The 24,891-nt window shown below is 43.2% G+C and overlaps 1 protein-coding gene across 1 annotated transcript in view; it reads left to right on the top strand.

Annotated features, from left to right (window-relative positions):
* Positions 1–12,759: 12,759 nt before the first annotated feature.
* LOC124776778 (torsin-1A-like) overlaps positions 12,760–24,891 on the top strand; it is an 86,486-nt gene continuing 74,354 nt past the window's right edge. The window contains exons 1-2 of the mRNA XM_047251916.1: positions 12,760–13,301; positions 17,909–18,171. Of these exons, the coding sequence (XP_047107872.1) occupies positions 13,130–13,301; positions 17,909–18,171 (435 nt within the window). The 5' untranslated portion in view covers positions 12,760–13,129. The remainder of the gene's footprint in view (positions 13,302–17,908; positions 18,172–24,891) is intronic.

Genomic DNA, 24,891 nt, shown 5'->3' with positions numbered 1-24,891 from the left:
GAATTTTTAAGCCTTTAAAATAAGGTCTACACTTCCGACTGGGGAAGACCTAGAACGACGAGGAGACCTGCAATGGACGAGGCAATTCTTCGTGCAGTTGATGATAACCCTAATGTCAGCGTCAGAGAAGTTGCTGCTGTACAAGGTAACGTTGACCACGTCACTGTATGGAGAGTGCTACGGGAGAACCAGCTGTTTCCGTACCATGTACAGCGTGTGCAGGCACTATCAGCAGCTCAGGGTTGGGTTGTTTGGGGAAGGAGACCAGACAGCGAGGTCATTGGTCTCATCGGATTAGGGAAGGACGGGGAAGGAAGTCGGCCGTGCCCTTTGAAAGGAACCATCCCGGCATTTGCCTGGAGCGATTTAGGGAAAACACGGAAAGCCTAAATCAGGATGGCCGGACGCAGGATTGAACCGTCGTCCTCCCAAATGCGAGTCCAGTGTCTAACCACTGCACCACCTTGCTCGGTTATATCAGCAGCTGATTGGCCTCCACGAGTACACTTCTGCGAATGGTTCATCCAACAATGTGTCAATCCTCATTTCAGTGCAAATGTTCTCTTTACGGATGAGGCTTCATTCCAACGTGATCAAATTGTAAATTTTCACAATCAACTTGTGTGGGCTGACGAGAATCCGCACGCAATTGTGAAATCACGTCATCAACACAGCTTTTCTCTGAACATTTGGGCAGGCACTGTTGGTGATATCTTGATTGCGCACCCTGTTCTTCCACCTACGCTCAATGGAGCACATTATCATGATTTCATATGGGATACTCTACTTGTGCTGCTAGAACATGTGCCTTTACAAGTACGACACAACATGTGGTTCATGCACGATGGAGATCCTGCACATTTCAGTTGAAGTGTTCGTATGCTTCTCAACAACAGATTCGGTGACTGATGGATTGGTAGAGGCGGACCAATTCCATGGCCTCCACGCTCTCCTGACCTCAACCCTCTTGACTTTCATTTATGGTACCCCGGTACCAAATGTAGAGACTCATCGTGCTCGTATTGTGAACGCCTGTGATACAATACGCCATTCTGCAGGGCTGCATCAGCGCATTAGGGATTCCATGCGACGGAGGGTGGATGCATGTATCCTCGCTAACGGAGGACATTTTTAACATTTCCTGTAACAAAGTGTTTGAAGTCACGCTGGTACATTCTGTTGCTGTGTGTTTCCATTCCATGATTAATGTGATTTGAAGAGAAGTAATAAAATGAGCTCTAACATGGAAAGTAAGCGTTTCCGGACACATGTCCACATAACATATTTTCTTTCTTTGTGTGTGAGGAATGTGTCCTGAAAGTTTGGCCGTACCTTTTTGTAACACCCTGTATAAATATTAGATGGCCAAGCACTGAGCCCTGAGGAACACCTCATTTTATACTTAGAGTCTGTGACTTTTGGCCATTATGCTTTACAACTTGTTTTCTATTGCTGAGGTATGATTCAATTAGTGTGAGTTTCAAGTGTTTGATTCCATAGCAACATAGTTTATCTAATAATAATTTGTGGTTAACTGAGTCAAAAGTCTTACTCACGTAAATTAGAATGGCTTCCGCAGATAATTCTGACTTGAATGAGCTTAGTACAAAAGAGATAAGGTTTTCAACTGCTTTGACTGTTGTTAAGTTTGACGTAATCCATACTGAGAATCATTTAATATATTACTGTCTGATAGGTGTATGCATATTTGCTGCAGTATGAAATACTCTATTATTTTTAAGAGAATAGGCAGAAGTGAAATTGGTCTATAATTATTGATACAGGAATTGTCACCCTTTTTGTAAAATGGTATGACAACTGTCTTTTTGAGACATTCTGGAAAGGTTGCATCATTGAAAGTAGCAACAGTATCATGCCTACCAAAGTAAAGCATTTCAGTTCCAGCAAACACAGTCTCAGGGTTTCTTGACTGTATAACACTATTTATACTTTCATTGAGGTTTGGGCTTTTTCCATAAACACACTTTTCCAACAGTTCGGGTTCTGAAAGTAGGTTCTACCACCTCCATCACCGCATCAGGCAGACTATGCTTATGAGAGTACACTTTACCAATTAGCAATTCTTTGTTGTACTCACACCAACTGTTTTCTCCTTTGGGACACAAGTAATGATGGGAACTTTCATCAACTGAAAAAGCGAAAGACTCTCTTTCTCACTTTCATTGCAATGGGCAGGTGTACCAGCAAGGTTAAGTTCATACACTTGGTTATTATTTTATTGTTTATGGTAAAACACCTACCTTTGTCTTCCCAAAATTTCTCCTTTTCTTAGAAGCTTCAAAGGATTTCTAGTCACTTTACGTTTACCTATGATTCTCCTTCAATAAAACAGAGACTTCAATGAACAGAATTTACTATTAACAATTTCAGGATTACAAAAGAGTAAATAAACATGAAACATATGACAATTGAGTGAATGATATATATTTAAAAGTATCACAGGTTAGCCACAACACTTATTTTGTAACACTTATGTGTGATCTGAGGTTTTACAGGTATATGGAAATCTTGAAAATTGCTCAGATATTCAGCTGAGCGTCGTCGTCCAAAAGACAAGACATTTTGGCAAGCTGACTTCTTGCCATCTTCAGGATTTCCTGGAGTTCTATTTATTTATTTATTTAATTTATTTTCTTTGCAACACCCTCACAGATGGTGGTGGCTGTTTAAGACTCAACTCCTTCTCAGTCTGGGGTTAGTTGGGGCACCATTTATTTATTTCATGGGGGAGTCCTACCTACTTGGGTTGGTAGTGCTATTCTGCCTCTTGCCATTTTGTTAGCAGTCTTTGCATAATTCTGTGTGGTGGAATTCTTCATTCTGGTATTCACCTTACAACTGGGGGAAATCAACAAAACCCCAGTCAGGATGGCGCTGGATTTTCTGTTCATGGCAAATTTCTCTTTTTGTTTTGTAGCTGTTACTGTCTTTTCGATAGACAGTCAGATTTCATGCAAATTTCTAAAGTTGGAGATCTGTTCTGTTGGTTGTTCTAGTGGTATGTGGACTTTATTCTGCTACTTATTGAGCTTGGTTCTTGGTTCTAGATTATTCGTACAATTGGGATTTGCTATACTGGCTGAATATGTATTCATATTACGATTTGGTTTCTTGGCTAACTCTATTCCTAAGCTCTGTAAGTGGGAAGATTGGTCAGGCCAGCTATGATGAGTCATTGCACTTCACTTCACTATTTTGTGGGGATGGGAGTTGTGTGTAGCACTTCATTTCACTGAATTCTTCTCTTTCTAACTTTTTAAATTAGCTCCTTATTGTTGGGGAACGTCCTTTGAAGTGAGTGTGCAATAAAGTCTGTGGGGGTAAGGGCATCTGTATTTGGTTATTTTAAAGTCATAGATTGCCTACAGATCAGGTCTTTCATTATCCCTTCCCTATCTCCCCTGTTCAGTCCATATTTGACACTTTCGGGTGTTATCTTATCCAGGATTGGTCAGTATTGGTGTCCTCATAGGCTAGTTTGTTTGCCATGGTGTAGTGTAGCTTTCCTTCTAGCCTTAAGTTTTGGCAGTTGAATGCAGCAATACTGGCATATTGTGCTTTGGAAGCTATTCATACTCAAGAATTGGTCTTACGAAAGTTCTATAAGTGTGTAGCACTGCTTCTGGGCTAGCACCCTCGAATTTAGTACTGATTAGTTTCACTAGTTTCATCCTTCGTTTGGACTTTATTATCTCGTCTACGTGGTGTTTCCATGTCAGTGTGGAGTCGAGTGTCATCCCTAAGTATTTGGAACTCTGGACAGGGTCCACATTCTTCTGCCGTATAGTTATGGAGAGGTCATTAGGCTTTAGCCTGGCACATTGTGTTAAATTTTGATGTCTGAATAGCAGCAGCTGGATTTTTGATGGACTGGGTTTGATATGCCATTTGGCCATCCATTGTTCTAGCTATGGGATGTATGATGCCGTTAGCTTTTCAGTTCCTCTTCCGAATGTGCTGTGCACCAGCAGGCAGTGTCATCTGCCTAGAGGACGAAATGCTCGTTCCTCCTGTTAGAACATGGGATGTCTGCCGTGTACAGGCTGTAAAGCGTGGGTGAGAGAACTGCTCCCTGCGCTACTCCTACTGTGGGACAGAATTTGTCGATACCGCCACTGTTCTGTTGGTTATTATAGAGTTTGTGAGGTGTATAAAGTGTGGAGGGAAATTTTGCATGGCCATTTTGAATGCCAGTCCGCAGTGCCACACCTTGTCAAATGCTCGTTCGATGTTTAGGAATAGTGCCAGTATGCAATATGCTGTTTAGGCTTTCTCATGTGGTGCTGATTAGTCTAATGATAGGGTCCATTGTCGAGTGTTCTTGCCAGAATCCGGCTTGCTCAGGTGAAAGAATTTTAAATTTGTTGATAAATTTGTGGATTTGTTGTTTATGATTATTTCGAATGTCTTGTTTATTACTGGGAGGAGCGAAATTTGGCAGTAGGAGAGGGTTGATTCAATGGCTTGCCAGGTTTGTGAATCATGATAAGTTTTAGTGCTATTCCTAGTTTAAGCACTGTGTTGAAGAGGCGGCTTAAGGTTGGAAGAAGGATGTGGGGCGGAGTAGTTGTAACCATTTCCTGGTGATTTGGCCCTGCCAGGTGCTACGTTCTCAAGATCTTCTTAGATTTTTATAGCGAACGCGCCATTGAATAGAGGATCAGTGGGGTGGATATGGACCTCCTTTAGGATCTCACTGAACACTTGCACTTTTTGGTGGGCGTTGGCTGCAAGGCCTTGTGGGGTGACGAGAGTTGCGCTGGGAGGTTGCTGCCAGGAACTCCTGTTATTTGTTTGAATGTGCTCCAAAATTTTTCTGGCTCTCTGTGGTTTAGTTTGTCACATTCCCTTTGCCAGCAATCCCCGTCCAGCATTTCAGGTTTTCTTCAACAGAAGAGTTGAGCCTATTCCACTCAGTCTTTAAGGTAGGGTCACCTGACCTTTTAAATTGCCTCAGTAGTTGTCTCTTTAGTTTTATAGTGGATAAGATGTTTTGCGGCATTGCCTCTCTTTTGTTCCTGATTGTATTGGTGGGGACAGCTTCCTCGATATACAGTTCATATGCTGAAACTATTTGGTCATTAAAGTTGTGTAAGTCATCCACAGAGCTAATGTTCGTGGTGGGGAATTGTCCCTTTAGACTGTTGACGAATTTTTCCCACTTTGTTTTCTTATAGATTTTGATAGTTTTTGGGGTGTCAAATTTGAATTTTTTAGAGCCGAGAGCCGTTGTGTCAAATAGAAGGGGAATATGGTGACTCCCAATGCTTGGGCCAACTCTGCAGGCGGTACAGTAATTCCCCAGGATGTCACTGCAAAAGATGTGGTCCGGTATGGAGGAGTCTACATGACTGATGTAGACGGGGGAGTCATTATGCAGCCACACTAATGGCGATTCATCAGTGTCCTGCCTTTTGCTGTTGTGATTGTCGCCTAAGACTTGACCTCTGACGTTGAAGTCGCCCATTATGATGCATTTGCCGTGGAATACTATATGGCTTATGAGTTCTGTGGGGAGAGGGTCGTTGGGGGGGGTGAATAAAAGGTCGCTACAGTTACTGTGCCGAGTTTTCGCGTGTCTATCCTTATGGCCACGATGTGAAGATGGTTGAAGTACTCTTGGGAGATCAAGATGTACTGCTGGAATATCCTTGTGGTGAAAGATTGCGGCTTCTCCAAGGATCGAACTAGTCTGCTGCGATCTGTGGCATATCATATTTTTTTAGTTGTTGGATATTCTGGCCTGCTCTGACCTCTGTGATTCCTAAGATGTCGACCCATTCTTCGTCCACCAGGCCCTGTATCAGAGGCTGTTTCCTGTTGAACCTGCAAGCGTTTACGAGTGCAACAGTGACTGACGCTAGTCACCATCTTGTTGCACAGTTCCTAGGCTGGAGGGGGAGGCGACTGTGGGTGTTACTCTTGGTTTGATTTTGACGAGTAGTATGTGGGATTTGTTGTTTGGGACACTGACAGCCATTTTCCTTCCGAAGAATTGCTCGGGAACTGAGGTCATGGCTTTTGTGATTAGCTCCTGTCTGTCTGGAAGGATGTTGTGGAGAGCAGTTGTGATTGCTCGCACCATGTCCTCCACGTGAATAAGTTCTTCAGTAGAGGTTTCTGGGAATTTCAACTTTAGTGCCTCTGCCTTGGGGGTATCAACACATTTGATTAGTTCTGTGGTTTGTAGTGATAACAGCTGCTTTGGCCATTGGGGGCATGCATGGGATACTGATAGGTGTTTGCCCCCGCAGTTCGCGCACTTTTCTTCTTCAGCTTGGCATTCTTTGGCGTCTGGCACATTTGCTGCATTTTAGTTGGTTGTTGCAGGCGTCTGTGGAGTGGTCATTCTCTTAGCAACGATTGCACTGGGTGGGTTGGGCTACTCTGCGTGTACATAGTTGTGTAGACGCCCCAGTGGTCCACATCGCCTACGGTGGACGGGATGGCCGAGCAGTGACCTCTCCAGTTGTCAGGATGCTAGGAAATGACTGTGGGCGCGTCAGAGACGCCAAAGAAACATTATTAATTCATAACATCCTTATTCCTGCCGAGTACAACGTGGCTTGGTGATATCAACGACCTTCCCCGAGTCCTCGCTGACTCGCAGCGATGACACCAGCTCTGGGCACTTTGACATGCGTAATCATCTTTAATGCCCTTGTACGTGGTTCAATTGGTGGCATTTTAGCAACAGATGCACCTCGCGACGTAGAAACATTTACAGCTGTTGTACCCATTGAAAACAAGTTTCCACTAAGTTCAACTGTAAGCTGTGAAAGATTAATTTTGGCATGGTGTTTATCGTGGAAGTCCAGTCCGAGAATCACAGAATACCCTTGTCCCACAGTTGGCAACACTTCCATTTGCTCTCCGAACTCTGCAGTTCCAATCTTAAAAACGAGCTGTGTTGTACCCAATGATTGCAACCCATTATTCCCTACTCCACGTAATCTATACCTAGGAGTACCTAGTCTTCTCCTACCCACGAGGCCTAGACTAGCAGGACTGATGACCATAGATGTTAAGTCCCATAGTGCTCAGAGCCATTTGAACCTAGACTAGCAACAGATACATGTGGCCCTGTATCAATCAAAAACTTACATCTGTTATTCCTTACAACACCCATCAAGCAACAATCCGTCTCTGTACTAGTTTTCACCATACTTCTGTTTACCGGGAATGTCTTCCGATGGACGAAACACTCCCGTTCCCGTTTAACGCCTTTTCCTGTTTATTCCCGTTACCATTCTGCTTACTACGACACTCATTCGCCTTGTGACCGTAGCGTTTACAAGCATAGCACTGCGGCTGTCTGCATTGAGACTCCACGTGACCTTTCCTCCCACAACGGTAACAATTCCTCTCCGACGCAAAGATACGTTTATCATTGCGAACCATTGTTGCAATGTCCATCTCCTGCTGATACGTTGCAATACGCAGTGCTGCAGTTAAATCGTCTGGATTCTCCTTCCTAACCCTACGAGAAAATTCTGCAGGAATTCCCCTGAGGAATACATCGAGGGCTCTGTTTTCTGCCTCCAGTAGTAACACACAATTCGCATCAGGATTACCTGATAATTCATAAGTCTGCGAATTAATTTTCCGTATCCTATCTGAAAAAGACTCCACTGTCTCAATGACCTTTTGTTTCAAATTAGCTAACTTCTCCCTAAAAAATCTTGTACTATTCTGCTTACGATATCTTTGTCGTAACCCATTTGCCAATTCTTCAAACGTGTTCGCCTTACTAAGCGTCTCATGGTACATCACGAACGTCTTGGCTTCCCCTGCAAGTCGCAAATTTGCCATACGTAACGTAGTTACGTCCGACCAATTGCTCATTGCAGCTGTGGCCAAAACATCGTTAATGAATGCTGTGACATCCTCTGTTGTTTTACCCTAGGAAGGCGTGATCAAGTTAGCTACTGAAGGATATATTGCAAGGTTGGACATTGCTACTGACTTGCACTCACTTGAACCCGTTTGCGACTCTTGCGCCGAACGCAAGGTCTCCATTTGCGTCATTAATTCTACATGACGTAACTTATGCTGCGCATTCTCTTCTAACAATTTTAAGATTTGCTCCGTCAGAGCAGCTGTACTCACTTCAGTAGTAACGGATCTTGTTTCCGGCATGATTTGGGCAAATTACCAACAACTTACTCTATACTGAATTTACTCCTCAGAACAATAACTACACCAGCTATTCAACTCCTTTGTCACAGTTGAGCACTACACACAAGAAGACAAACAAGACTCATAATGCACAACTAAACAAAATTAATTCTTCCGCCTTGTTATTGCCCAGCGACACTCTCTACAACTGTGCGCTGCGTGACCAAACCGTCTACAAATTGAACATTCTACTGGTACAAACTTCGTGCATGGCTCCCCATGCCCCGTTTAATTACACACAGTACATCTGACTGGTACCAAGTACGTTTCCCAACTGTTTCCCTTAAACCCAGATAAATCTGCTGTTTCCGCAGGTCTCACAAAGTGCACTCCCAACAAAGAACGTGCATCCATAGTTATTAACAAAAATCGCCTCGTGCACTTACCACTACACCAAATCTGTAGGCGGTGGGCGCGAGGACTTCTGACACTAAATCTGTAGGCAGTGGGCGCGACCACTTCTGACACCAAATCTGTAGGCGCCCCAGTGGTCCCGGTCGCCTACGGTGGACTGGATGGCCGAATGGTGACCTCTCCAGTTGTCAGGATGCTAGGAAATGACTGTTGGCGCATCAGAGACGCCAAAGAAACATTATTAATTCATAACATCTTTATTCCTGCCGAGTACAATATGGCTTGGTGATATCAACGACCTTCCCCGAGGCCTCGCTGACTCGCAGTGAAGTCACAAGCTCCGGGCCGCACGTCTTGCTAGCGCAGCGCCGCGTGCTGTGACGTATTGGAGGAATGTCCTTACTTCATACTTCAGCCACGTGTGGCTGGTGGCATCTGGCTGGCCGGCCGGCTCGACGGCGGACAGCAGGTGGCCTCGGGTTGGGCACGAGAGGCGTTCTCGTAGTGCAGAGTGTACTCTATCTCACCCTGTCTTCTTCCCTGCTCTTCCTGGTGGCTCGTCCGCTGTGGATGGGCGGAACGGGCTGCAGTCCCCCAGCATCGTCGGCTCACCCCGTTGTGATGGCAGATGCACAGGGCCTAGGCCCCGCACGATCTCGACGACAGGTCGCTGATGTGGTCAGCATTGGCGACGAGCGAGTCTGCCGCGATGTCTGCTAATCCTGGGTCGATGATTGACAGTGGCAGCAGAGAGGACCAGAGCTGGTACTGTCCCGTCACGTCTGCTGCTGAATGGGCCGCCCTTACTGCAACATCTCCTTTGTAAAGATTAACATGTCGATCACCGAGCTGAGCGCTACGCAGCGACCCAGTACACATCTAACTGCAAGGCTAACTGTGAGTGCGAGTGCCTTGTTGCTATCAAAGCTGGCGTATTTAAAGGAAGCACGAGCGATGTCCTGACGTCATGCTCGTTTGTAATGAACGCACTCGTTCCACTTATACTGCTGATTCATGTGTCGTACTCGCCCCTTAGGTGTTCTTGCGACAGAGTTACGTGTTGTTACGGCAGACTTACGCGAAGTTGTGAACTGCAGTACAGCTGATGCTATACCTCTGTCTTGCACTCTATGACAGTCTTCATCTAACACAAACCCGCGTGCTAAGCAATTCTCTCTCGCCTGTTGTGTGTAACCAGGCCATTGCCCCTTCGTGACGACACATTCCATACATGTGCAATCCTCTTACCTCTTGGCTAACCTACTGCGTCTGGCTCTTGGCATAGACAACGAAACTTTGTCAATATTCCACGTTTCCAACTCTTTACTATTCCGCAACACTACAGTAGTTAAACCTGAAGTGGGGAGGGATCAGATCGTCATGCGTGTATTGATCGTGTATAAATACTAGTATCATACTTTTTGGCTTGTTATCGCTTCAGCCAATGACTCTGGTCGCTTTGATAACGGAGTAGCCTTGGAGTTTCCATTCTTCCGTAACTTCGGCGCCCGAAACTTCGCCATCGACGTTTTTGATGACGACAGTTAGGATTGGAGAGCTTGTTTCCCTGGGTAGCCTAGCCTGGTTAGGACTTCGTGGTGGTAGCAGCCTTATGTGCGCCCCTGGAAACTATTTTTGAGGAATTTCCACTGTAGGTATTCCTTGAGGTCACTGTGAGCGTTTTTTATAATAGCATCACCCTTTCGTGTCGTGATGACATCGGTTATTTCTCCACCAAGAGCCGTCCTTTTTAGCGCAGATGCTACCTTGGTTCTGGAGGTACCTTTTGGGAGGTTGTGTAGCACTACACTCGTGCATTCCTGGTTAGAGTTTTGGGTTGGGATTGTCTTTGTGTTGGTTGGAGTTGGTGGTCTGTTTTGGTATTTCCAGTTGTGGGAGATCTATAGGGTTCCTTCTTCGGATGGATGGATGGAGTTGCTGCTGGCGACTTCGGCATATGACGCTTTTCTTACGCCATGTGTGGCGGAGAGAATGGGTGGAGCTATGTCCTCGACTTCATCCCTTTCATTAGTGGGGACGTTGGGATTGCTAATGTTTTCAGCTTGGGTTGTCAGTGCCCGAGTTTTAGGGCCCTTGGGTTTGGAAGGCCTTTTGGTCTTGGACTACATGTCTTCAGTGTAGGGACACGTGTTTGAGTGGTGGATGAAGTTGTCTACCTATCTCCACCTGACTGTGGAGAATAGGCTGGTACCCTACTCTGTGCCTTTGCCTCGATGAATCCGGGCTTGTCTGACCACAGTCAGGGCCCTGACTCGCTAGATTCATTACCTATCAGTCCCTGAATATGGCTGTCTAGAGATGTCACCTACTTCTATGTTCGTCCTAATTTCAGCAGTTATGCTTGTTGGAACTTGTAGGCAGGGCTGCTTTTTAGAGTTTACAGCAATGGCTGCATGGCTGTCGCGATGTGCCAACTTGCACCCTCATGCAGCGACACAGAGACTGGCAGTGGTAGCGGCAGAAGTAGCAACAGCTCACAAAGGCAGTAATGGCAGCCACTGCACACATCCTCTGGTAGATGGGCAGGAACTACAGGGGCAGCAGCTGAAGCAATAGTGTGGCAACACACACACTCTAGCGGTAGTTCTGGAGCTACCTACACAGCTGCAATGGGGATGACAGCGAGCGGAGTGCATAGCCTTCACCTTCATGTGAACACAAGAATGATCTGTTTGATCGATCTGATTGATCTCTGATGGATTATGGCTTTATATGAAGTTTACTCCCCTCCCGCAGCCTCTGTCTTGGCACTTCCGCATGGTCCATAGTCTGGTGGGGGTAGCTTGGCGCCAGGTGATGGGGGAAGCACAGCGCCCCATGACAGATCGTGGACCAGAGTTCTTTAGTGGCCATGGCTGCATGCAGAACACTGCCGTTGTGGTGACAATACATATTCTTCTTCAGGTGTCCTGCAGGAGCCGATTTTCATGTAGACTGTTGTGTTTTAATCGTGTTCAAGGCTGGATCCCAGGCCTTGCTTAACTGAAAACTGCTGTCATTATTTATCAGTTCGTCATGCAGCCTGATCTCCACTGCCTCTTTGAGGATACAGTTCCAGAAGGTGTTTGACAGCTGTAACATCTTTGTGCCATCATAGTTCACGAATGTCCATGTGAGATGCAGTGCTCTGCCACGATGGACTTGGTCGGCTGTGCATTGTCTGTGTGACGGTTATGACCACTGCATCTCTCCTGTACCATCCTGATGGTCCGGCCTACATATATTTTTCTGCACTGGCAAGGGATGCAGTAAACGCCCAGTTTCTGCATTCCTTAGTCATCCTTGCCAGATCCTAATTGTGGGGTCCTGCCCACTCATCTCTTATAGGGTGCCTAAAGGATGCTGCTTTCTCGGACAGCTATACAACAATTCAAGCAAATCATATTAATGGTGTTTATTACATTAAAGTAGACTGAAAATACTTGACTTTGGTTTACAAGAACATGTTGCAAGCGATTGGCGTCATGCAAACAATCAATTTCTTTCGCTGTTTCCAATCTCCATGCAAGTAATGGATATGGATCACAAGTCCGGGTCTACTAGTGTCTGTCTTCTACTGTCCGCCAAGGCTGGCAGGAATGGCACTTATATTCTTTTCGTATAGAGGCCACGCCTGTCGTGGTGCGGGCCTAGTCAGCGAGCTATTGGCTAACGTCATCTCACAGCCTTCTCTGCTCTTGCATTCTTCAGCTTCATGCTGTCGTTTGTAATTACACCGGAACACTAAGAACGTCTTCATTTTGGCCACAGTGGGTACACCCATGCAGAACGTATTTCAAAAATATTTTAAAATAGTGGTTGTCTTCTGAACTGAGTAAAATATATGTCAGTTGAAAGGGAGAAGTTTGTAGATTTTTAAAATCCAAAAAAAGTATAAGTTGAACATTTCATTGTTTGAACCTTCCTGGAGCCCCTTAAGTGATTACTCTAGGAATATACTACAATCCCTTACGTATCGCTCACATATGGATCATGAGGATAAGATTAGAATAATATTTCACACACAGAGGCATTCAAACAATCATTCTTCCTGCGCTCGATTCGTGAACAGAACAGGAAGAACTCTAATAACTGGTACAATGGGACGTACCTTCTGCCATGCACCTCGCGGTGGTTTGCAGAGTGTAGATGCAGACGCGGGAGGACGTCTTACTCGTTGACTGGGTGGTACATGTGGGATCATAGCCGCCTCAACTGCCGCAGCTCCAACTGATGACGCGAAGTTTTCCAGCCAGTCAGTTTCGTAGCACTTTACTCAGTCTGGTCGCTCCGTGGATCCTACCACGGGTCACGTCATATGTAATCTGTGGAAGAACGATAGATCTTATCGGAGGTGCTGGCGGTTCGACTTAAATGTGAAGATCATAAGTTTACGTAAGCCCTAAACGAATGTTATCGGCGCTGATGTTGAGAGATGTTGCTGATTACTGGGCGTGATAGTGTTGTGTGTGAGAGATTCATTTCATACGTTTGCAGCATGTGTTGTGTTAAAGAGACAAATAATTTTTGAAGATGAGGACGTACACACAAGCTCTTACGTTAGGTATTCGGAATTATGATGTACGGTCGTTCAGTTTTCTCCGTAGTGTTCAGCATTTTGCTGTTCACGGAATTCACAGCTGCTACAATAACAGAGTACATCACGAAGATATATGCGGCGTCGAGAGCTGAAGTGTGCAATTTAGTTGACTGTTGCCATGCTTCTTGGGAATATGCAAATATTGATCGTGAGTATACCCCTCAGTGTACTTTTTTTGTCAGCAGTTCTGTGCGATGTATGTATTCGTAATGCAACTGATATTGTTTCATTTATCTTCGCATGTAGGGACCAGATAGGTGATTTTTGTTCACATTGAGCCCCCCCCCTCCCGACACACACACACACACACACACACACACACTCTCTCTCTCTCTCTCTCTCTCTCTCTCTCTCTCTCTCTCTCTCTCTCTCTCTCTGCCCCATTTATTTTGATGACTCATGCCACGCTTTGTGTTAAACTTGCATGATGTAGCAATTTACGTTTCCCACGTTAACATGGAGTTTTTTTTTATTAAAATAATGAGATCTGCCGGCATCACATTCACGCACATTTTTACACCAGAGATCGTAGGTAAACCGAACCACTTACACAAGTGAAATACACTTAATGCGCCCCTTTATTGAAACAACTTTGTGTTGTAGCAACCCGCCCCAGCAGATTCGAAGCAGTTATGGTGTAGAATACGATACAATCCGACTTGTACGACCAATGACGCTATCAGTCATATGGCGAGGCGACTATGCTGTTATGTAGTTACGTTTGTAGTAACTATTAAGCTACCTGGACCTCATAGAGAATATGGGGGTTTCGAACGGGTATGTTCTTCGTAATGCTGTCTTCAAATTGAGAATATCAGACCACATTACGATAACAGTACTGTTCTTCAGCAGCATAACGCGACATGTAAACGTAAAAGAATACTGTAGTCACACATTCATTGGCTTCGCCAACCAACAGCAGCCAACTTCCGACCTAACATAGACCTTGGGATACGCATCAGATCAGCCTACCAGCACAGCATTTGTTTAGTACTAATGGTGATGGTTGTCAAAGTAGAACAGTTATATTGAAAGCATCAGTTCAGTGAATTATAACATAACCATGTGTACAAAGTCTGAAAAAAATTAATTTTAGAGTTCTTTTATTCAAATGATCACACCTGTCATCCCTGAATATTGACCACGCCTCCTGTGACACCCTCTATAGCTCAAATGAATTCCACTGCACCATAAAACTGCAACTTCTTCCAAAAACTTGGCAAAACTAGCTCAGACAAAGTCCTCAATACCACAAAACTACAATTTGCTGCAAATACTGATATAAGAAAGTTCATTTGACCTATACTGCTAGAATAAAGCCCGTTATACAAATAATAATAACAATAATAACTTGCTGACTAACTCTTATTGAAAACCTGACTTAACTGAAAGAGCCAGAATAAACTCTGTGATACCTTACAATCTAAATTAATCCCTAACTGTAATGAAAAGCAAAATCACAGATCCATAAAAAATTCCGTTAACATCAGTTTCCATATACCGTCAAAACGCAGTCATGTTCAAAGATTAAACATACATACCATTCCTCTTACAAATGAAGTCTACAAAAGGGGTTACAGGCCACTTCTGTGCGGGACTGAGTGGTGACAGTTGGTGATGGCAAGAATGCTGGCCAATGGGAACTGAGGTAAATTAAGTTAACAAGTGAATCACGCTACTAGAATCCATGCAGCTATACTGCAATGCGATAGTGTGAAAGCCATGCCGCTTCACAGCGTGTGGAAGCTGGAGACCAGCTGGCAGGTCCTGATGTCTGACCCCTGGAATGCTGAAGCCCGTGACCAGCTAGCAGCATGCAATTGTTAGGCGTGTTGGGCTGCATGCAGGCAATGCCTGTAGTGCAGGAGACAACTGGAACACTTGCAGAAGATGCCAGCCCTATGGTGGGAAGTCCTGTCTATACAAGTGGCAGCGCAGATGCCGTGGTGCCTGTACCAGCGTAGAAGGGAGAGAGGCTGTATCACCCTGCTCATGACTTCCTGCTCTCTGGGCAGGTGTCGAGCTGCTGCTGGAGTGAGCCTGGAAGGGGTCTATCGCTGAAAGGGCACCAAGTCCTGGAAGGACGCATGGTGCCAGAAGTTGGTGTGGCAGTGGCTGCTGTCCAGGATCATAGATGCTGCTTGCTGCCCCACAGTGAGGCAGTGCCTGTTGTAGCCCCCTCCTCGTTTTGGGTCTGCTAGGCTTTGAATATCTCTACTAAAAATTGACGTTTGTATATATACAGAGTAGTGGCTCATTTGTTGGCTGATGCACTGCTTCCACTCATTTTCCTGACAGCATTTCTACAGCCAATTGGTGAAGAAATCACTTGGCCCATCCTATAAGACTCCTGTCTTACTGCTGTGTTGGCAGGTTTGGGGTGGTGGGCCTGGTCTGTCTCACAATGCGTAAACAGCTTTGTTGCTGTAACCAGCATGCTGACATCCTGCACTCACTGATTTCCCATGGCTTCTGCAGTGTTGCACTGCTACACTTCCACAGAACCGTAAAAAAATAGTTAGTTACTTCGTGTGTGTGTGTGTGTGTGTGTGGTGTGTGTGTGTGTGTGTGTGTGTGTGTGTGTGTGTGAGAGAGAGAGAGAGAGAGAGAGAGAGAGAGAGAGAGAGAGAGAGAGAGAGAGAGAGAGAGATCACTGACTTTGGTAAGTAACTATTTTTTGATGGCATATATAGAATTCTTGGAAATACAGAAGCGTCCAATCCCGGCCGTCTGCTTTGACCCATGACGTCACAAATATGGCGGAAACAAAAACAAACACACACACTTTCCACAAGAAGCCTAATGACACTAACGGGACAAGTGCGGGAAATGGGGTGTTTTGGGTGGGGGGCAAACTAAATATAAACAAATTTAGACACCTTGTGTAGCTACAACGTGTAAGTGAAGACAGCCATGCATGAATACCCACCCACCTCCCCAGGTGTCGTAACCCCTGCAACCCATAGAAGATAAAGATGCTTCAGTAGCTGATAAGTGTTTTTTGTCTTTAAAAAAAAAAAAAAAATCTCACGGGATAGAATGAACAGATCAGAAAGATAAATATAATAAACTAAAACAGAAATTGGAGGAAACAGATAATTAAAATAAGTAATAAGTGTTTTTAAATTAAAAAAAAATAATCTTACGAGATAGAACGAACAGATCAGAAAAGTAAATAAAATAAGATAAAACAGAACTGGAGACAGCCACACTCAAACCAAACTCCGCGCCGTCATGACGTCACACACGACAACACCCTTACGTCACGAGTCAAAGCCGATGCGTGGGATCGGACGCTTCTGTTGACCCGAATTCTTGAGCCAAACCTCCGTCCCCCACCCCACTGAAAGGATTGCCAAACACTGTCACGGTGACAATGATACATATTCATCCCTTGACTGAGACACAGCAATGTTCTTTAACTTTCTGAATTCCCTGCAAACATGGCACCTGACATTCTTGGCCAGCAGACCATACAACTGGAGGAACTTTATTGTTGTCACAATACTGTCACCCATTATGTAAGCAACAACCTACTAGCAAATTTCTTCATCGCACCATAACTAATAACAAATACAAAACAAATCCGTAGCGAATAACTATTGACACTATGGTAACTCAGTACAAAGCTCCAAACACCCATTTCTGTAATACAAAACACTCTTTTCAAACACAATCCATTTTCGATATGCCACACAACAGTGCTGTCACATAACAAAACACAGTTACATCATGAGCCAAATCCGGCAAATGGTACCACACATTTCGGTTGACGCCACTCTACAGAGAATCTTACTTTTGCTGATAAACTGAACTGTTCATTCATTAATTCATTCTCTCGGTGTGTTCTTCAGGGATGTGGAAGAAGTCAGATTGTACCATAACAAGCAGAAACGGTCATAGCAGAATACTTTTGTGAAGTATACTAACAAATATTTGTGACAAATGCTAATCTACTTACACTGATAATTATAGGAATTGCTACTAGATTACTTTATGTGGTGTATGTATACATAAATATTTATTAGCATAACAGCTATTTTGAATTAAACCACAAATCTTCCTTTTACACTAATCAGCTGCTGTTGTTATTTAATCTTAAAACAAAGGCCATTATTTTTCAAAAACATATGAAAATTGTGTGGGCTTGGCAACTGATTGTAATAAATAAGTGCCATAATACCATTTATATGAGTACCATATGTAAATGTTACTGGAAAGAAAAATGTCTTATGAAACTGATAAAATTGCTTTTGCATCTGTGTGCTATAACTTCTTGTGTAGAAGAGGCTCTCAGTATTTTACTTGGATGTTGTCAGCCCTATGTCAAATTTTGCTAGCCATTGCCATGATCTAAGAATTTGAGTTACATTGAATTCAGTAAATATTTGTTAAACTGCATCTAGTATGTTTCACAGTAATTATTGGTTTGAGCTGACTACTTCACTTTTCTTGGGTATGTTTATGAAATGATTACAGAAGTGTTCATTAATCTTTGGCCATAGGAACTGATCCTCTGTCTCCTCCCCCATCCCTTCTTCTTTCCCTCTCAGCCTAAGTCCCCTCTCCCCCACCCCTGCCGACACCACCCACCTCAGAGTTGTGTGTGTGTGTGTGTGTGTGTGTGTGTGTGTGTGTGTGTGTGTGTTCCATTATCATTATATGATTGTTTTACATATGCTGTCATCTGTCATTTAGTAATGTTTGTAATCATCGTACCTTACAGTAGATACTTTTCTGTATTTGAATTTTCAGAGTTGACAACTACATTGAAAAGCAGAGTGTATGGTCAGCATATTGCCATTGATTATATTACAAGTGCATTGAGAGGCCACATTAAGGGGAACAATGAGAAACCTTTGGTTATGAGTTTTCATGGTTTGCCAGGAGTAGGAAAGAATTTCATTGCTAATTTCATCAAGAAAAACTTATTTAAATATGGTGAGGAGGATTCCCACATCTATATGTTCTCTGGAAGACTCCACTTCAGATTTGAAAAAGATGTAGAATTATACCAGGTAATGATCAGTAAAATAAATAATTCAATGTTTTTCTGTAAGAGTTATTTATTTTTCATTGTCACTTGTGCAGAGAATGCTGAACAGCTGTATTACTTGACTGACACAAAGATGTTCTTTGACATTATAGTGTAAATTTGATGATGTACTAGTTATGTAAATATAATAGGTTTGACAAAAAAGAAACAATACTGTTGGTATTAGTAACGAACTAATTGTTATTGCATGTCGAGCTTCATGATCTTGAATTGTGCTCTTGCTGTGGGGAGTTTCATGAATATTGACGGGCTTAGTGACAACAGATTAGCAATGTACTAGATGCACACAGAAATAGAGTAAACAAATGCAGATGGATAAAATATTCTTAGTTTTCAAGCCACGTCAGTTACAACAAAATTCTCAAACTTTCTGTGGCTAGCTCTGCCATCATCGTCAGGATTAAAACTACTGACTGCCGGGGCTGGCGCTATTTCCCACTTAAATATGGCATAATGCATATCACTTCAGGCAGGGGGAGTTATCTTCTTAGTCTCTGATGTTATTGAATTTAGCATATGTTAAAATTCAGGAGTAAGTAAGAAACACACATTTTTTGTTTTCTCCAAAAAAATTCCTGCCCTGAGATACAGGCCTTCGAAGATGACACTGTGAACACCATTCTCAAGATGTGAATGTTGGAAAAATTTGTAAAATGCTGTATCTCTGTAACAGTTCTAGCTATTTTGTTAGAGTTTTTTTTTATTTGGAAGATAATTGCTTTATGATAACAATGGTATCCTCCATTTGGACATATCTGTCGAAATTCTTTTACTGTCGCCTTTTGAATTTTTTTTTATAATTTAAAGAATTTTTTCTTCTAAAATGCCAGTCCAGAAAAGTTAGATTATTTTCTGCTGATTAGTACCACGTAGTACTATATTCTCTGTAAAGGAGAGCTTCCACTTTTAAGTTGAACAGTTTTTATTTTAAAAGAAATCATTTTTTTTTTTTTTTTAAACTTTCAAGTGTAATGTATATCTTCACTGAAGTTGTTTCTTACTAATTTCTTTGTTACAATGTTTATTTCTATTGTCTTTGTTGTAGTTATTTCTTATCACTTTCATTGTTGCAGGTATTTCTTAGACTTTGTAGTTTCTTGTCAGTTTGTTTGCCGTAGTTGTTCATTGCAGGTTTCTGTATTGTAATTGTTCAGTGCTAATTTGTTTACTGAAGAGGCTTCTAAGAAATCTGAGACCATCCAGTGAGATCTGTGTTTTCGTGAGGAATTTGCCAGTTGACAGTTGCGATGTGTTTTGTGAAAAGGACTATTCGAAATGTCTTCTGACTGGGGCCACAGGAGAGTGAAGTGTGCTGACTGCTTGCCATAAAAGAGCTATATATAAGCCAAACAGAAAAACAGACTTTGTTTAGGTTAGGAAAAAGTGTTTTCATTTGAAGATTCTGTTACGAAGTGAAGATGTTTCCAGTGACAACTTTTTGTGTTCTAAATGTTTCGTCAGAGTAACAACAATGATAGTATATGAACAAGGTGAAGCCTCTGATGTTGCAGTGTTGCAGATGATGCAGATTTTGCATCAGAGGAGGGAGAATTAAATATCCTGAATCAGTCAACTACAGAGGTAGGTGTTACTCCTGTTAAGAAAGTGTGGTCAGTGAAGTTGAGTCATAAGCTCTATGCATCAAGAAAATGCAGAGAAATTACTAAAGCTATGGATGAATATACTACAGCAAAACTGACCACACTCTTCAAAGTAGAAATTCCATCTTCAGAAGAAAATCGGCGAAAGCCCTCTTGCACCTCTTACCAGGAATTTTTCACAAATTTCAATTCGGCTGTTGTTGAATATTGTGCATCCTACAGAGAAAATGTGCAAGTTTTAACTATTATTCCAGAGACATTTTCAAAGAAAACAATTTTGAACCACATTCCATCAATATCAAAGTATACAGTAGACAAATCAAGAAATGTGAGGTCTGTAAAAGGAATATTTGGAAGACGAGATCCCTATTATGGTCACCCTGTAGAAGCAGCTCAAGTTCAAATAGTGCAGTCATTTTATCTGGAAGATAAATGGGACTGTTCTCACCAGAGTGCCAACAAAAAAGACACTGTAACTGTAACAGTAGAAGGTCAAAAAGTTGCGAAAGTGAAGAAGTACATGACTTGCAGTATTAAAGAAACTTTTGCAATTTATAAGAGCAACTGTACAACTTCACATATTGGAAGGTCAAAATTTTATGCACTACGACCTAAGTGGGTAGTTCCACACCCACCTAGAGATGTCTGTTTATGTGTGTTCAGTACGAATTTTGAACTTTGTGCGGTAACTGTGAAGAACCTACTGGAGCACGTGACATATGACACCTTGGTTGGACATGTGAAGTCATTAGTAGACTGTGATGTAAAGCGAGAGACTTGTTTGTCTCAAGAATGTCGTGACTGCCCTGGAAAGGGAGGATTGTCTTCACAGACACTTTGCCTGGAATATGTAGCAGATAACTCCGCAGAAATTACATATGCGACATTGGAGGAAAATAAACGAATTAAGAAACGTGTTGCCTTTGACAGTTTCATTATGAACTTGGTAAATGGTCAGTGAAAGCAGTACTACACCAGCATCTGAAGAAATTGCAACAACACCACATTGCAGAAGTAAAAGGTTATGTGCAGGCTGGAGAACAATGTTTAGTGCTTCACTGTGATTTTGCTGAGAACTGGTCTGTAATTCTCCTACAAGAAGTAGAAGGGCATCATTGTAGTAATGACCAGGTTTCAATTTTTACAGGAATGACAGATTTTCAAAACAAGACCACAAGGGTTGCAGTTATAAGTGATGACACAGGACGTGTCTCAGCACGTGCTTTGCTAGCAATGCACAAAATCCTTCAACTGCAAAAAGGAGCAGAGAAGATAATCTTTATTTCTGATGGTGCTCCTAGTCATTTTAAGAATCATTACCAGCTGTTTGAATTGAGTAAGTTGCTTGTGCCGACTGACTGGGTATACAGTGCCACTGGTCATGGGAAGGGGCCTCGGGATGGTGCAGAGGCCTCCTGAGGCATCTTCCTACAAAACATAAGCTTTCCAGACCAAATACAGCTGTGGCTCAGAATGCTGAGGATTTTACTAGAGTCATAAAATCTTACACATCCACAGCCCTCATTCTTTTGTCCAAAGAGGAAATCGAAGAATTCCGTGAGCCAAAAAGAGAACAATGGTCCAAACAAACTACTCCTGTGAAAGGAATTCAGAAGACATTTTTAGACTCGAAAGTGATGGACGAACTCATATTGCACACACTTTAAAGAGCAAGAAACAAGAAATTTTACTCATTCGGTCAATACCTCAGAAACAGCAGGATAATATTCAGATTCACAACCGTAGAAGGGGGATGTTTGTGGTGTGTGTGTGTGTGTGTGTGTGTATGATAGTGACTGGTGGATTGCAGAGATTATAGACACCAGTTTGAGTTAAACGTAGTGAACTTTATGCCACCACATGGACTAGCTGCTGGATATAGGTTTCCAGCTGAAGGACAGCAACAACGCCATCAGTGCTCACTTTCTATTCATAATGTTTTAAAGATTGTAAGTACTCCAGTTCCTATTGGTTCAATAGGAAGGTATCACTCTATATGAAAGGAAGATATTGAAGCAATGGAACAAATTTTTAGTTCATTGACTGGCTAATTTCGGTACTAAACAGAGTGCACAGAAATTGTATAAATTGAAACCTTTCAGTCTTTGGACCTTTCACATACATTTTGGAAATGCTTGAAAAATGAGTCTCTTACTCATCTTTCAAAACCAAAATTATGTTACATAAGGCCAGGTTTTGATTTTTATGAGCCTGTTATGCAATAATGTGGTAGTTGTTTATAAAACCTGTTCAACCTAAAAGTGGAAGCTCTCTTTTTCAGGGAATGTAGAACTATATGGTACTAATCAGCTGAAAAAAATCAAAATTTTATGGATTGGCATTTTTGAAAACAAAAAATTCCATAAATTATTTTAAAAAATTCATAATGCTATAGTAAAATAACTTTGACAGATAAATCCAAATGGAGGATTTCTTTGTAATGATAAAGCAATTACCTTTCAAAAAAAAGTCTAGAATTGTTCCAGAGATACAGCATTTTAAAATTTTTTCCAAAATTTGCATCTTCAAAATGGTATGCGCAGTGTCTTCTTTGGAGGGCTGTATCTTGGAGCAGAAATTTTTTTTGAGAAAACAAAAAAAATATGTGTTCCTTACTTAGTCCTTTATTTGAACATATGCTAAATTCAATAACATCCGAGACTATGAAGGTAAGATTTTTTCTTAGCGCAGCTGAATTGATATGGACTATGCCATACCAACAATTACGGTTGCTGGTACCAATCAGAGGGGGCCAAAATGACACGTGCGTGGAAGGCGAGTTGGGCAGCTCATAGCAGCTGTGGCCCACTGCAGGTCTGAGCGATGTCAAGTGGCACGAGGGGCCGGCACTACGTTTGAAACTGCTGCTCCTGCCTCCTTACAAGCGTTAAGCATCAGCTGTTGCTTGCTTTCGACATCCAAAGACCGCCCCCACACCTGACTCATTGTGTAGCCCTGGTCTCTGTTGAAGTTGTTGCTGTTCATTCTAATCTCAGCTGCCTCTTTTGTAACACAGTCAGAGTATGTTGATGCATGAGTCAAGACTATTGTGCTCTCAAACTGCATTTTGTGTGCGTTTTCGAAGCAGTGCTCAGCTATGACCAACTTGTCAAGCTATCTTTGCTTAAAATGTCTCTTGCTCGGTACAATACTCTGCAACTGTGTGAATTTTCTGGCCTATATAGATGCTGCTGCACTCGCAAGGGACACTGTACTCACCGGGCACACGAAGACCTATGTTGTCTTTAACAGGGCGCAACATATCTTGTATCTTGGGGGTGGGCTGGAACACTGGTCTCAATCCATGTCTCTGCAGTATAAGTCCTAAGTTGCTGCTCATTGTCCCACAGTATGGCAGGAAAGCCACTGGCTTGGCTTCTTCTGCTGATCCACAAGGCATCCTTCTTTGGTGTCACCCGAAAGCATTTGCAATTTCTCTTTCACTTTAGCCATTCTCCCTGAACATGTGCCTCAAGTGCTGCAATTCAGACTATAGGTGGTTGTCGTCAGAAATAACTTTGGCTCTGTGTACTAATGTGTTCAGGACCACTTTCTTGTGCACAGAGTGGTGAAAACTACCAGTGTTCAAATATCGATCAGTGTGTGTTGGTTTCCTGTACACCGAATGACCAGGGTGGCCTCCTGCCTTCTGCTCAACTAAAACATCTAAGAATGGTCGCTTGAAATCCTTCTCCATCTCGAATATAAATTTAATGTTGGGATGGACACCGTTCATGTCATCCATGAACTGCTGCAGTGTACTTTTACCAAGAGGGCATATCAGGAAGTCCTTCAACAGAAGTAGGACACACACACACACACACACACACACACACACACACACACACACACACATTGCCACTGTTGTCTCTGGGAACTAAGGCCCGACTGCATCAGAGAAGCGAGCAGCAGTGTAGCTGGGGTGGATTGTGGGGGATGGTTGGTTGGTTGTTTTGGGGAAGGAGACCAGATAGCGAGGTCATCGGTCTCATCGGATTAGGGAAGGACTGGGAAGGAAGTCGGCCATGCCCTTTGAAAGGAACCATCCCAGCATTTGCCTGGAGTGATTTAGGGAAATCACGGAAAACCTAAATCAGGATGGCCGGACGCGGGACTGAACCGTCGTCCTCCCGAATGCGAGTCCAGTGTCTAACCGCTGTGCCACCTTGCTCGGTCATTGTGGGGGAGGGAGTAGCAGGGTAGGATGGGGAAAGATGGTATTGCAATGGAACCATCTAGGGACATGGTGGGTACATTAGGAGCGGCTTCAAGAGGCTGTACTGGAGTGGCGAGGGGGCGGAGGGGGGGGGGGGGGGGAGAGGTGAAAGGAGAGGAGAGAAGTAGAGAAGTGGGAAGGAGACAATGTAGATGTGTTGGTGGAATGGAAGGTATGTGAGGTAGTGGAATGGGAGCAGAGAAAGGACAGGCAGGTGGAGAATAGGAGTAGCTAAAGTTGAGACCAGGGGCATTATGGGAATGAAGGATATGTTTCAGGGAGAGTTTGCACCTGTTCAATTCAGAAAAAGCTGGTGCTGGTGAGAAAAATACAGATAGCACAGGCTATGATGCAGTTGTTGAAGTTGGTCTCATATTATTGTGTGTCATGCTTGGCAACTAGGCGATGCAGTTGTTTATTGGCCACAGCTTGGTGGTTGCCATTCATGCAGACAGACAACTTGTTAATCATCATGCTCACATAGAAAGCAACACATTGATTGCAGCTCAGTTTATAGGTCACATGACAGCTTTCATTGTTAGCCGTGCCTTTGATCGAGTAGGATGAGTAACAACAGGAGTGGTCCTTTGTGGTTGGATGGTGGGTATGTGGGAGGAGGTAGATGATTGCAGAGACAAGGCACAGGAGAGTAGTTTCTGACAAGGTTGGGAACATTATTTCCTTTTTGTGAGACCCTACCTATATTTGGAGGAGGACTGCTTTTCACCACAGATGCGCTGACCACAGGTGGCTCGGCTGTAAGTAAAGTACTTCTAGGTATGGAATGAGTGGCAACTGTTGAAGTGGAAATATTGGTTGTGGTTGGTAGATTTGATGTGGGCAGAGGTATTGGTGTCACCATCCT

The sequence above is a fragment of the Schistocerca piceifrons genome, chromosome 2, assembly GCF_021461385.2.
Source record: "Schistocerca piceifrons isolate TAMUIC-IGC-003096 chromosome 2, iqSchPice1.1, whole genome shotgun sequence".
NCBI classification, from domain to species: Eukaryota; Metazoa; Arthropoda; class Insecta; order Orthoptera; family Acrididae; genus Schistocerca; species Schistocerca piceifrons.
This window is presented reverse-complemented; position numbering and strand designations above follow the sequence as displayed.